At 42.3% G+C, this 13,311-nt stretch overlaps 1 protein-coding gene across 2 annotated transcripts; it reads right to left on the minus strand.

Annotated features, from left to right (window-relative positions):
- Window positions 1–198: 198 nt before the first annotated feature.
- On the minus strand, window positions 199–12,991 carry mthfr (methylenetetrahydrofolate reductase (NAD(P)H)). 2 transcript variants are annotated; one of them, XM_066691494.1, is made up of 12 exons: window positions 12,833–12,991; window positions 10,655–10,917; window positions 10,137–10,375; window positions 9,705–9,815; window positions 9,379–9,572; window positions 9,033–9,283; window positions 4,956–5,090; window positions 2,745–2,925; window positions 2,451–2,633; window positions 2,107–2,208; window positions 1,621–1,740; window positions 199–1,407 (listed from the first exon to the last, which is right to left on the minus strand). In XM_066691494.1, the coding sequence occupies exons 2-12, from the start codon at window positions 10,900–10,902 to the stop codon at window positions 1,204–1,206; spliced, it is 1,968 nt and encodes a 655-aa protein (XP_066547591.1). In that variant the 5' UTR covers window positions 10,903–10,917; window positions 12,833–12,991; the 3' UTR covers window positions 199–1,203. The 2 variants fall into 2 exon arrangements, with proteins under 2 accessions (XP_066547591.1, XP_066547592.1); XM_066691495.1 differs by having other exon boundaries at window positions 12,829–12,991.
- Window positions 12,992–13,311: the final 320 nt, after the last annotated feature.

Below are 13,311 nucleotides of genomic sequence, written 5' to 3' on the forward strand. Positions count from 1 at the left end.
TTGCACTCTGTAAATGTCAGTATAGCATTACTATTCCAAAGAGTTCATGAAATCTAGTTAATAGTTTGGTGTACAATGCATAGCTTTATCCACCATGCCTGCTAAGGAAAATGAACTAGTCCTTTCTTGATTTAGATTAAGACATCTTTCAAACTTTGAAATATATTTTATTTATTCCTAAAAAGTTATTCCAATATAATACACTTTACATTGAAATACTCCAAGGGAAACAATCAAGAATAATGCAAATCCAAAAACATATAAAGCAGTATAAACCTTATTTCCTAGTTGTAGTTTGAGCTGATAAACCCATAAGTGAAACAGAGGTGTCTAGTATGAATAATGTGGATTGACAGGGGTTTATCTTTGGTCTTAACAAAATGCAGAAATATACTTTGAACAGTCCAATCTTCAGTTCATGCTTTTGGACATGCACATAAATTGCAGTTCACAACCAGCAACCTTCCCACAAAGCTCAAACTGAACAAATGGTTCTTATCATACATTTTATACTATTTAAAAATAAACAGTTTCAAATGCCTGAATAAAAAATGTATAGTGATACACACACCCCTACCCCATTCAGATATTCCTTGCTACCTTTCTGAATATAAAAAAAAGCACATTCATTTTATCTTTACATAAAATACCACTTTTGTAAAGGAATAAATATGTAAACAGACAAATTGAAACAATATAAAAAGTGGGAATATACCACTGGAAATGGAGCTTATTATGCCATAATATATAAATACATAATTGCAGTATTTTTGAAGCACATCCACACTGCATTAATTTTTAAAAGCTTAAATGAACTACAGTGAAAACGGGTATAAAGACATGACCGTATTTACCCAGGCAATTTCCACAGCAGATCACAGAAGCAAGCATCACACACTCGCTGCTTAGTGTAAGCCTCTGTGTACACTGGTAACCTCTCGAGTGTTCGCCCACACTGCCACTATAAAGTCATCACATACCTGTGGATTCATGTCATTTAACCAACAATATGGATGAGCATCTCACTCCAGGCTTTTTTTTTGGTTTCCATGTATACATTGTATACCCAAAGAATCAGATTTCTTTAAAAAACTAATTTCAAGTCTTTTTGAAATTAAGTTCTCTAAAGCTGCATTCAACGAATGCGTCAGGGAGGCTGGGGGTGGGGGGGTTGGGGTAGTCCAGCCGGTGTGAGGGCCTAGATTACTCCGGGTGCTCCGCGGGCGAGTCCAGCAGCTCAAACATGTCATCAATGACCTGCCACAGACAGTTGTCCAGAGGGAAGTCATTGTCCACCAGGTTGACTAGATAATAATTGTCATGGATGTACTTGATGATCATGCGTGATGGAGACTCGTCCTCATACAGTTTAGCCCACTGTTCAATCCACAGAGCAAAGGCCTCGTCCTGTGGGTCAACAACAGATCGGATCAGGTCAAGAGTTTACATCTTAAAACAACACAACCTCATCTTACCAGGCTGCCTCTGCACACAACAGTTGTAAATCTGAATATCGAAGAAGAGGCCTTCTAGGGAATGGTTTCCAACCTTCCAGTTATTAAAGGCTAGCAAAGGGATGCTTTATGGGATTGTTCTTGCATTTAAATTATGCAGTCCTACCTTCCAGTACATGAAGCTGACTGGGTCCACCACGGTTGGCTGTACGATCTCTCGCCCAGGAAAAATCCCCCAGGTCACGGCATTGGGCTGCATTTCATGAGCGTTCGTGGTGTTCTCGCCCTGGAATGCAAAGATAAATTATGTTATAAGGAATAAACACTCAAGGATGAACACTCACACGAATGGCAAGGCCAGCGCATTTCTATTTTGGGCATTTGAATTCACCACCACCACCACCCCAGCCTCCACCTGCATCCTGGCACTCATGCACTGCCCTCTGCCCACAACTTGAGCCAGACCGGCATGAAGGTGTTACCAAATTACCCATCAGGCCAAAGCCAAACATCTATTCAAACACACTAACACATTGTCAGTAAACTTCATGGTATCGCACAAATTGTCCTGATTGAACAAAAGTATTAAATACCCTCTGTGCATTTCCATGTGCAAACTGAAGATCAAAAAACATGAGAAAATAAGTCCTACCTTGACATTCACAATGTGATAGTTCACACGAGGTTCATATTTTTTCAGTACTTTAAGAAGCGCCGTCACATTTTCACTTGATGTGAAGAACTCCAGATATGCCTGTTGAATATGAAACACATAAGTTAGCAATTAAACAAGTGTAAAAACATGTAAAGAACAAACTGGTGAAATAATTATTATGAATGTAGTTTAATTCTTAACAATTAGGCAACCTTATATCCTGGGAACACAGTGAAACCAGTCTAGGCTGTCAATCATTATGAGGATGCAGCCCTAGTGGCTTCCTAACATCACCACCAGCACACAGAAGCTTACAGACAGCCATCACAAGTAAGTCTTGCCTTCTGGAAGACGTATCCCCCCGGAGGACCCCATCCCACCACGGGGTCCGAGGAAGGTTTGCCGTTGATGTTGGGCTGCGAGTTGATGGTCAGGATGCCACGTCGGTTGACCTTCTCCAGCTCCGCCTTGAGCAGGTTGGTCTCTGGAGCAAGGGGGTCATCGTGCCATGGCAGACACATCACCTGCACCACAGAGCAGATCAGGATTATTTAAATGGAAGTTTCTTGTGCAGTTTCAGGGCCCAAAAACATTGACCACCTGCTTTCCGAGACTGCGATCCGTGCTTGTCCTACCTTGTGCCCAGCCTGGTTGGGTTTCGCGGTAATGTAGCTGGTGAACACCTCATAGACGCTCTCCTCACTCATGAGCTCCTCCCCCCACATCTTCAAGAGAGCCTCTTTGGAGGACTTGCTCTTGAGGTAAAAGAGGTAATAATCATTCAGCTCTCCAAAGGCCGGTGAGGAGGAGTTCCCCCTGAAATCATTAAAAAATAAAACCATTAAAAGAGGTCATCCAGTGTTTCTGCGTGTTCCAGCAGACATTACCAGTGAGGCAATCATCTACAGTGAGGGAAAAAAGTATTTGATCCCCTGCTGATTTTGTACGTTTGCCCACTGACAAAGAAATGATCAGTCTATAATTTTAATGGTAGGTGTATTTTAACAGTGAGAGACAGAATAACAACAAAAAAATCCAGAAAAACGCATTTTAAAAAAGTTATAAATTGATTTGCATGTTAATGAGGGAAATAAGTATTTGACCCCTTCGACTTAGTACTTGGTGGCAAAACCCTTGTTGGCAATCACAGAGGTCAGACGTTTCTTGTAGTTGCCACCAGGTTTGCACACATCTCAGGAGGGATTTTGTCCCACTCCTCTTTGCAGATCCTCTCCAAGTCATTAAGGTTTCGAGGCTGACGTTTGGCAACTCGAACCTTCAGCTCCCTCCACAGATTTTCTATGGGATTAAGGTCTGGAGACTGGCTAGGCCACTCCAGGACCTTCATGTGCTTCTTCTTGAGCCACTCCTTTGTTGCCTTGGCAGTGTGTTTTGGGTCATTATCATGCTGGAATACCCATCCACGACCCATTTTCAATGCCCTGACTGAGGGAAGGAGGTTCTCACCCAAGATTTGATGGTACATGGCCCCGTCCATCGTCCCTTTGATGCCGTGCAGTTGTCCTGTCCCCTTAGCAGAAAAACACCCCCAAAGCATAATGTTTCCACCTCCATGTTTGACGGTGGGGATGGTGTTCTTGGGGTCATTCCTCCTCCTCCAAACACGGCGAGTTGAGTTGATGCCAAAGATCTCGATTTTGGTCTCATCTGACCACAACACTTTCACCCAGTTCTCCTCTGAATCATTCAGATGTTCATTGGCAAACTTCAGACGGGCCTGTACATGTGCTTTCTTGAGCAGGGGGACCTTGCGGGCGCTGCAGGATTTCAGTCCTTCACGGCGTAGTGTGTTACCAATTGTTTTCTTGGTGACTATGGTCCCAGCTGCCTTGAGATCATTGACAAGATCCTCCCGTGTAGTTCTGGGCTGATTCCTCACCATTCTCATGATCATTGAAACTCCACAAAGTGAGATCTTGCATGGAGCCCCAGACCGAGGGAGACAGTTATTTTGTGTTTCTTCCATTTGCGAATAATCGCACCAACTGCTGTCACCTTCTCACCAAGCTGCTTGGTGATGGTCTTGTAACCCATTCCAGCCTTGTGTAGGTCTACAATCTTGTCCCTGAAATCCTTGGACAGCTCTTTGGTCTTGGCCATGGTGGAGAGTTTGGAATCTGATTGATTAATTGATTCTGAGGACAGGTGTCTTTTATACAGGTAACGAGCTGAGATTAGGAGCACTCCCTTTAAGAGAGTCTGGAAGCTCGTTACCTGTATGAAAGACACCTGGGAGCCAGAAATCTTGCTGATTGATAGGGGATCAAATACTTATTTCCCTCATTAACATGCAAATCAATGTATAACTTTTTTGAAATGCGTTTTTCTGGATTGTTTTGTTGTTATTCTGTCTCTCACTGTTAAAATACACCTACCATTAAAATTATAGACTGATCATTTCTTTGTCAGTGGGAAAACATACAAAATCAGCAGGGGACCAAATACTTTTTTCCCCCTCATTGTATGGAACTTATTTCTAAAACACCCTGTGCTTGAAACCTGCCATGCAAGAACTTCCCCCACTCTCCTGCAGGCTTTTGGGCCTTGCAAGCCTCTTGACCCCCAAGTATAGTGCAGGATGTGGACTAAATATAGGAGCTGCTACGGATACAACTACTGATAGTTTGGACACATCCTTACCTTAATATTCTACTCCTGGTGATGATGGCATGCAAGCCAAACACAATATATAATAATTTAATTTTTAATTTTTATTTATTTATTTTTAAATAGAAAAACAATCCCATTATACAATTGTGGTGTATAACTGAATATCATGGCTTTCTTTTTGTATCTCAGAATGACAGCACATGGTTTGTACCTACCATCTTCCATTGGGGAACTCATCCCAGTCCTGGGTTCTGTAGATGTAGCTCTTGGGTCTGGTAGCCCAGAAGATCGGTCTGACGTCCTCCACTTTGCGTTTTGGATTAGCACTGACAGCCCAAGGAAGAGGACGCCTTAGAACACAAAATAAACATTTAAACAATGTCCTCCTGGGCCCCAGAGAATCACAGGGAGATCAGATCTCAAAAGCAACTTCATATTGAAAGAGGGAAGAAAAAGTGGTCACTTTGGAAGGTGGAGTTGGTTCAACTCCTTAAACCTGACTTGTCCATCAAGTCTTTGTATCAGTTTTGCCTTGCTGTACCCAGTATACCTGTATTATTATTATTATTATTTCTTGGCAGAGGCCCTTATCCAGGGCGACTTACAACATAAGTGCAAACAAAGTGCAAAAATAGAGAAGTACAAGGCATATCTACTTATATACTGTATACTGTGCTCTATATGCTTTACTGAAACCTGCATTGTCTTGGGTCAAGTCACTTTCACAGGAGGTTCCATTTCTTACAAGAGAAAACTAATTAACCTTGTTACGCTATTAATGCCAGAGACCCCCTGCCCACAGCCATGTGTGTTTTTTACCCCCTGTGAATCAGGAACATGCCCAAGAATATTTGGGGAGACTGGACTTCAAACTGTGGCATTTAACTATTCTTAGATGCATCGCGATGCAGACGTGGATGATTCTGAATCAATACACAAATGTCAAAAATCGATTTTCTAAATGTTAATTGATAACGTAATGTTGACGGAACGAAAAAGGTGGAACTCGGAAGTGCACCGCCCGGACAGTCTGTGGCGTGCACATAACAGAGACACAAGTTGGCTGAGCGAGAAATCCGACTGGCACCGTCTACATTTAAAGCTAGCATATGGAAGCACTTTGGCTTCTATGAAGTTGAAGGGAAAAAGGATCTGGACAAGAGCCACACTATATGCAAGTTGTGTCAAACTAAACTCAAATATTTTGTAAACATGACAAACATGAGAAACCATTTTACACGTTTCCACCCGGAGGATGAAGAAAAATGCCCGGTTGTAGTTGCTGCCAACCAGAGAACCATCGAGTAAGCGATAACCCAACTCGGAAAGGGCAAAACGAATTACAAACTATCGCAACTTTTATCGCCAAGGATTTGCGTCTGTATTCAGTCGTTGAGAACCAGGGCTCTCTGCAGATGTTCATTTAGTGCCCAAGATCTATTTTGTATGAAAGCTGTTTTTGATTGTGGTATACAGCAAAATGTGACTATTATTTATTTGTGAATAAGGGACGTTTTTTATGTTGTTATTCAGAATATGCTGAAGTCCACAAGCATTATTTTTGTATGAGAGCTGCTGGTACAGAATTCTGTATTTTTGTATGAAAGCCATTTGCGATTTTGGTACAGCAAAATGTTTTGGGTTTTTTTGTCTGAAGGATTATATTGCTCATAACAGGATGATGTTTGTTAGAAGTATTATTTTATACAGTATGTTAGTGATTCAGAATATGCTGAAGTCTGTATTAATTTACTACACGTATGCTGCTACAGGCACACTTTTCTTTTCCTGTTGGTTCTTTGCAATGCTGGGATATATGCTGGCAAATGTAATCTTCCAGTTGACTTGCCACATTGCTTCCATTAATTTTGTTAATAAAAGATATTGGAAGTAAATTAATTATAGATCATTACAAATTTTGTGAGTCTTTAAAAGTACCAAGTAGTCACACATTGAGAAAAAAAAATCCTGTATGGAAAAAATAGATGCATCGATAATAGTTTTATAATCGTATTGCAGCCCTCTGAATCATAATCGAATCGAATCGTGAGGTGCCTAAAGATTCCCAGCCCTAATAAGCAGTGACCTCATGGCAGTACTTTTACCATAAGCTGTAAAGTTATGATGGACTGGGTGATTGCAAAATCTCCATCTACCACAAAAAATATGTTTAGATTCCCAGAGGTCTATTTTTAAATCACTCACCCTGGTCATAGAGGCCAGACACCTTTATTGTCAGATGCCCTCTTACTCTAAACAGAGCAGCATTTACCAGACCACTACCATCCTCCTGATGGTTTTATCTTTTTACATTTTTATTTTCCCCAAACAACCTTTCCTGAAACATCCTCATCGCTTTCCTCTTCACTATCCACTGGATTCCCAGAGCCGCTACACAGCACATTTCCCTAAAACCTGTGGATTCTATACACTTTTGGCCCAAAGCATCTCATACACACACTGGCATTTTCCCCAGTTGCTTTCCTAGACCCCTGTTACCAGAAATACTAGCTTCCAGATCCCATTTTAAAACACTGAGCTCGTAGTTCACTAGTATTTTCTGCAACAACATGCCATTCGGCCCTTCCTGCTGCCGTTTCACTCCATTTCTCCATTCTTCTTTTTCCAACATTTCTGTTGCTTCCCTGTGCTCTCTGCACTCTCTCATCATCATCTGCCTTTTACCTCAGTTTGTCCCTGCAGGAAGGCCAGTAAGACATTAGCATGTCAAACCTTGTTTTTACACTTCTCATTCCTCTCTTTACATGCTGGCTCTGTAAGGGATGTAATTTCCCTACAACTGATCCATAGGATCCTTTTTTGCAGTGCTTTGCTGCATAATTGATGGCCCACTCCATCCTCACAGGTTCCAAGTATATTGCAGCGATTATACAACCTACCTGTGAAGTGGTTTATCTCGTGGACACAGGATAAATGTGGGATACCCTGCTGGCACTTTTTACAAGCCTGATAAATCTGATCACTTAACAACTTCTATTGATAAACAGGTAACGTACCGCACACAACACAAATTCACCTCTTGCTTAGTCTGCTAGACTTTTTCAGGGATCTTATCGATAAACAGGTCCTACATATTGCAGCTTTACAGATGACTCTCATGCCTAAGTCTTGAACACTCCTAGTCTTCTCTCTTTCCAGAGGCATCACAAACCTGACCTTTCTTGTTACCACTCTAAACACACACAGCTTGAAATCTGTATTACAGTGCTTTCTGTCCCAGATTTCTCCCTTAGCGCTGCAGGAAAAACCTTAGTGCTTTTGATGCTTAGTTCAGGTACTTCCTGCTATTCTTTCCCTACTTACAAATGTAATAGGTCTACTTACATTATATTCTTCCCAGGATTCATTGTCCCGCAAAGAAGGTGCTTTTCTGGAATAGCTTCCTATCTGGTTGTATCTTCAACTTCAAAGAATTCCAGTTCCAGCCGTCCACCCTTTTTGTCTATCACTGATAGTCTTCCTAAAATGTGTGGTTTGTCAAAGAAGGTACTTTCCCGAAATGGCTTCTTGTCTTGTTGTAGTTTGAGGAGAAATCCAGTTCCAGCTGTCTGCCCTTTTTGTGCACCGCTGGCTTGCCAATTATTTAAGAATCAAACTTGTAAGGTATAACTGGTATTATGGTAATCAATTGCATTTAATGATTAAGGAAATAATATAGACCGCAGCATACAAATACACCAGGTACAGCAAAGTCAAAACTGACACAAAGACTTGAACAAGTCTGTCTTTTATGAGTTGAACCCATGTCCAACTCCACCTTCCAGAATGATAACCCCACCCACCAGAGTAGCCAATGGCAGCTACCTATTAGCATACCAGGTGACATTGGATCCTCACACCTCTCTCCCACATTCAGGGTAACGGCTAATTCCCCACACCTTTACCTCAGAGGTGATTAACTCACCCCATACAACTCCTCATCTTTATCAATAGCTTTTGTTGTGCTATTGATTCAAGAGTGGTAGACAGATCATCTCCTCACCTCAGAGGTGATTAACTCACCCCATACAATTCCTCATCTTTATCAATAGCTTTTGTTGTGCTATTGATACCAGAGGCCCCCTGCCCTCAGATAACGGTGTCCACTTTAAGTGAATCAGCAGACCATCCAAGAGCATTTAGGGAGACTGGAATACTGTGAACTTGTAGAAACTTATCAAACCTAACTTCATACCACAGACTTCCTTCCTCATGTCATATGAGAAGAGGTTACCAGTAAGAAAGGGACAAATTAAAACTTACATTTAAATTTTAAAACCTTAAATGCATACCTGGGGTCTTCAATCCACATGCCTAGTTGTCTCAGGACCTCCATGGTGGCCACCTCTCTGTTGAGCGTATAAAAGTGCAGCCCAGGTACTACACCGCTGTCTAGCAGCACTTTGCACATGTCCACTGCCTGGTCGATGCCATAGTTGCGGATGGCAGCGTCATTGTCCTTGATGGGCTCAATCACCTTCATGATCTCATCAGGCACCTCCAGCTTAGAGAGCTTCACCAGCTGGCGCAGAGACTGGTAACCCTAGACACAGAGGTCAAAGAAGAGGAACTTTGTTGTAACTTTATGCCACATACAGTATTTAATTGAACTGGACATCCTGCGTCACTGCCAGGTACCTGAATGGGGAAGATGCCAGGCAGAATGGGGCAGGTGATCCCAATGGCCCTGCAGTCCGTGACGAACTTGAGGAAGGTCTCTGGCCTGAAGAACAGCTGCGTAATGATGAAATCCGCCCCTGCGTCCACCTTCTCCTTCAGATGTATCAGGTCTTGCTCATAGCTATCAGCCTCAGGGTGACCAGTGGGGTAACCTTTCAAAATAGCAGGCAGGATGGGTAGAACGCAATTATTTACAGGGAAGGAAAGCTTGTTCTTTCTACCATCCTAACATTGAATCACGACTATGATGGTAATTCTTGGAGAGAATTATGGGAGGAGCTCACCAGCAACACAAATGTCAAAGTAATCATCAAATTCACAGCGAACATGTTTGACCAGGTCTGTGGCGTAACTGAAACCGCCTTCTTCTTCTTCCCATTCATCTCCCACTGGATCTGAGAAAAGAGCATCAAGAAAAATGTTAAACGTTCTTTTAAAGAAAATGTATATAATCCCAGAATGTTTGGTTAGCAATTAACTATTTGGTTCCAAATGTTCTTTAAAGACACTCAAATTGGTTTCTTCAGAGGGTTGTCCAGGAAATTACACAAAGGCAGGACTCGGTTACTAGCAGATCCATAATGATTTCATCACACACACTTCATTCAAATAGATCAGGATGCTAAACCTTTAGATCCATATGCAGTAGGGCAGTAGGGTCCGGTCCTAGAATAAAATGCCCCCCCACCCAAGAGGCAGCTGTGGCCCAACCCTACCTCCTCTCAGAGCCATGATGTTCTTCAGGCCCAGGTGCTTGGCCTTGTTCAAGTGTGCCGTGATCTGGTCCTTAGTCTGGTTGCAGCAGGTGAGGTGAAGGACACTCTCCAGACCGCAATAGTTGACTGCTGTGCTCGCAATCATCATGGATGAGGTCTCTTTGTCGGAGCCGGGGTCCCCTGATGGGTGCCAGGTCACATCGATGAAGAGCGGCCCACCTGCCCCCATTCGGTCAAACCTATGCAGGTGGACAGCCCAGCTACTGGTAAGTCACTGGTATTGTTATACTTTTTTCTGGCCGAGTCCATACAAAAGTAATGCAGTGAGATGTGACATTTCCTAGTCTGTCTGCAAATGTGTCAGTTTGCCTACAGTTTCTTTCCAAGACCTGTGACATTATATAGTAATAAAAACTATAGAAGAATGTATTAAATAAGTACAGTTTAAGAAGTGTGTTTGTTGACTAAAACACAGCAGACACAGTGGGAGTGGAGTAGGTCGTGCTCTGGACTCTGACCTGGAGATGAGGTTAACCGCTCCGCTGGCAGTGCGGGGGGGGAAGAATTCCAGGGAGAACCAGCTGTCGCCGGACTCGGTGCGGCGCCTCATCTTGTCACGCAGGCGGTCGGTGCGGTCGGTGTCGAGGATGGGAGTGGAGCAGCGCGAGCTCTCCTTGGAGCTGTCCCCCCCGTTGCTGCTCACCCCACTGGAGTCGCTGCGGCACGGCTGGCCACCGCTGTCCACGCGCACAACCTGATTCACCATGCTTACTGGCGCCCACTGCGCATGGGGATAACAAAGACCACACACAGTCAGTCCCAGCCCCCCGCTCCAGGCGTCTACATGAAATCTGACCCCTCTCACAGGCTGCGGATAAATATTCTGGGGGCAGGTTGTGTCAGTAATGTAGTTCAGTGCCAGATTTATTTTTTAATTTTGAAGCTGCTCTTCACATTACTGTCCCCTATATCTGATCATATGTTAACTAGTCCTTCACTGTAAACCAATACATTGTCTTTTCCAATAAACCAAACAACCATTTCAGTGCATTATTATTATTATTATTATTTTTATTTCTTGGCAGACGCCCTTATCCAGGGCAACTTACAACATAAGTGCAAACAAAGTGCAAAAATACAGAGAAGTACAAGGCATCAATCATTACAAATTCAACTTAGCTAAAACATAGCAATTCAAAATAATATATTTTACAAATTCCAATTTACAATCTACACAAGTACAGTAAGAGACTTCCTACATCCTGGACGGTGAAAGCTAAGTGCTGTCAAGATGTAGGGTCACAGACGAGGGCAACGGGAAAGGGAGCAAGGAGGAAAACAATCAAGAACGCGAGGAGCATAATAAGCTGAAGTGCTATCTAGCAGGGATTATGCTGTAGGCTTTCCATTAAGAATGATTAAAAAGCCTCCTGTATCACTAAGTAACAATTCCAAAATTTGAGGAAGTGCAAAGTATGTGGGATTCCACTGTGGTCCAGCATTCTGATCAGATTAACATGTTCAGCCACAGTTGAAGTTAACAATGAAATGACCTTGCTAATCTTGCAAGCTTTTCAAATTGACCACCCTGTAATCGCATCTCGTTCTAGTGCTCTAGTTTCACTGTTGAAAGTCTGATACCAAACTCATATTGCCAGTTTAACCGAGCAGAGAAGGTACTTCTGTTATTGTACATGTGCCTACAGTTGTGTTGAGTCAGTGCTGCGTGTGCGTTTTGGATTAAGGAACTGCCTTCACTTGCCAAATGAGGGTCACTGAGTTTATACTACTGGATTGTTTTCGGGAATAGCCAGATAGTGTCGGTGATGTAATATTCTAGTGTCAAGTGTAATGTACTTAATGTATTACTTTAGTCTGTAGCAGAAGGGACTCATTTCTTATTCAGAAGGTATAATTAATTAATTAATGCAATTAAATATACTGCGTCTTTTAAATAAATTTAAGGGATGCCAACATATCTTCAATTGAGTGAAATCGAAAGATAAAAATAAAATAAGTTTACAGAAAGCAATAACAATAACGTGTGCCGGTTTGTATAAACTACAGCTGAAAAGTGCATTTAAATGCGACTCAATCTATTTTATATAATAAGTAGGCTTAATCATGCTTACTTTAAAATGCACTGATTTACATGTATAGCGCTCTCTATTTTCTTTTTCTTTTTTTTTTTAATAAAGGTGGATTAATTGAATGTATGGCTTGCTGCTATAATGCATCCATATGTATGATTCCCCAAAGTAATGGTGCTTATTAGACAATAGGGTGCAAAGAAAATGTCAAACGGTTTGGGCTATATAAATAGAATATGTCCACTTCTACTAATATAACCATATAAATTGAGTGGTTTTTAAATGAGCTGGATGAGCTTCATTTTGCCCCTTTTAATAATGTAGGTAAAAACGCTCCCAACAAGGAAAACCATTACATTCAGCACCCTCATGTAACAACTACACAGTGACCTGTTTGAATGGCCAATGGACTTCATTAATTAAGTTCTCAAATCTTCTCTCTGGTGTATTTCTCTACTTCTTATACATGCACAGTCCATTCAATGCGACAAGTCTGCAGCTGGATCCACGCAGTTTGCAGAAACCACGCTGTTTCCATGAAAGGGCTCCGGCTGCCCCGTAAAGTAACTTTCACTTTCTCTGCGCAATAAAAAAACACTGACCTACCTGTGCAGATAACTCGGGTATGAACACTGAAGGCAGCTGGCCGCTTGCTGGTGTGGATTTAAAGTTTTATGATACTCCCGGTGTGTGCTGCGGATCAATGAATTCAAACCCGACACGCCGCGGCCGCACCAAAATAGAGCACCGCCGGTCACGTGTTGAGGGCGCCCACGCTTGGCTGGGGCGGAGGAGGGTCTGATTTCGGGGGGAGGGCATTTAAATTAAACTGTGGGAAAGGCATGTGCGGGGTGGGAGACTTAAAGGGCATTTTTAAACCCACTGTCCTTACCATTTGAAGATCTGGTACAGCATGAACCCCTTGCAGGTCGTGCTAGGACAGGAGACCACGTGTAAGTGACACAAAATAAACACCATTCACTAAAAACTATGATGCAAATCCAAAGTAACACCGATCTCTGTAATGTCACTTAATCTTCATTTTTTTTAAATAATTAAACATAGCCTACGTGACTAACAACGCA

This window comes from Amia ocellicauda, chromosome 18 (genome assembly GCF_036373705.1).
Source record: "Amia ocellicauda isolate fAmiCal2 chromosome 18, fAmiCal2.hap1, whole genome shotgun sequence".
Taxonomy (NCBI): domain Eukaryota; kingdom Metazoa; phylum Chordata; class Actinopteri; order Amiiformes; family Amiidae; genus Amia; species Amia ocellicauda.

Excerpts from the sequence above, each read along its gene's own strand:
- mthfr (XM_066691494.1), bottom strand. The coding sequence starts at position 10,902 with ATGGTGAATCAGGTTGTGCGCGTGGACAGCGGTGGCCAGCCGTGCCGC. Across the intron at positions 9,816-10,136 it reads CATCATGGCTCTGAGAGGAG|ATCCAGTGGGAGATGAATGG; the intron begins GTAGGGTTGGGC and ends CTCTTTTCTCAG. Across the intron at positions 5,091-9,032 it reads ATGTGGATTGAAGACCCCAG|GCGTCCTCTTCCTTGGGCTG; the intron begins GTATGCATTTAA and ends TTGTGTTCTAAG.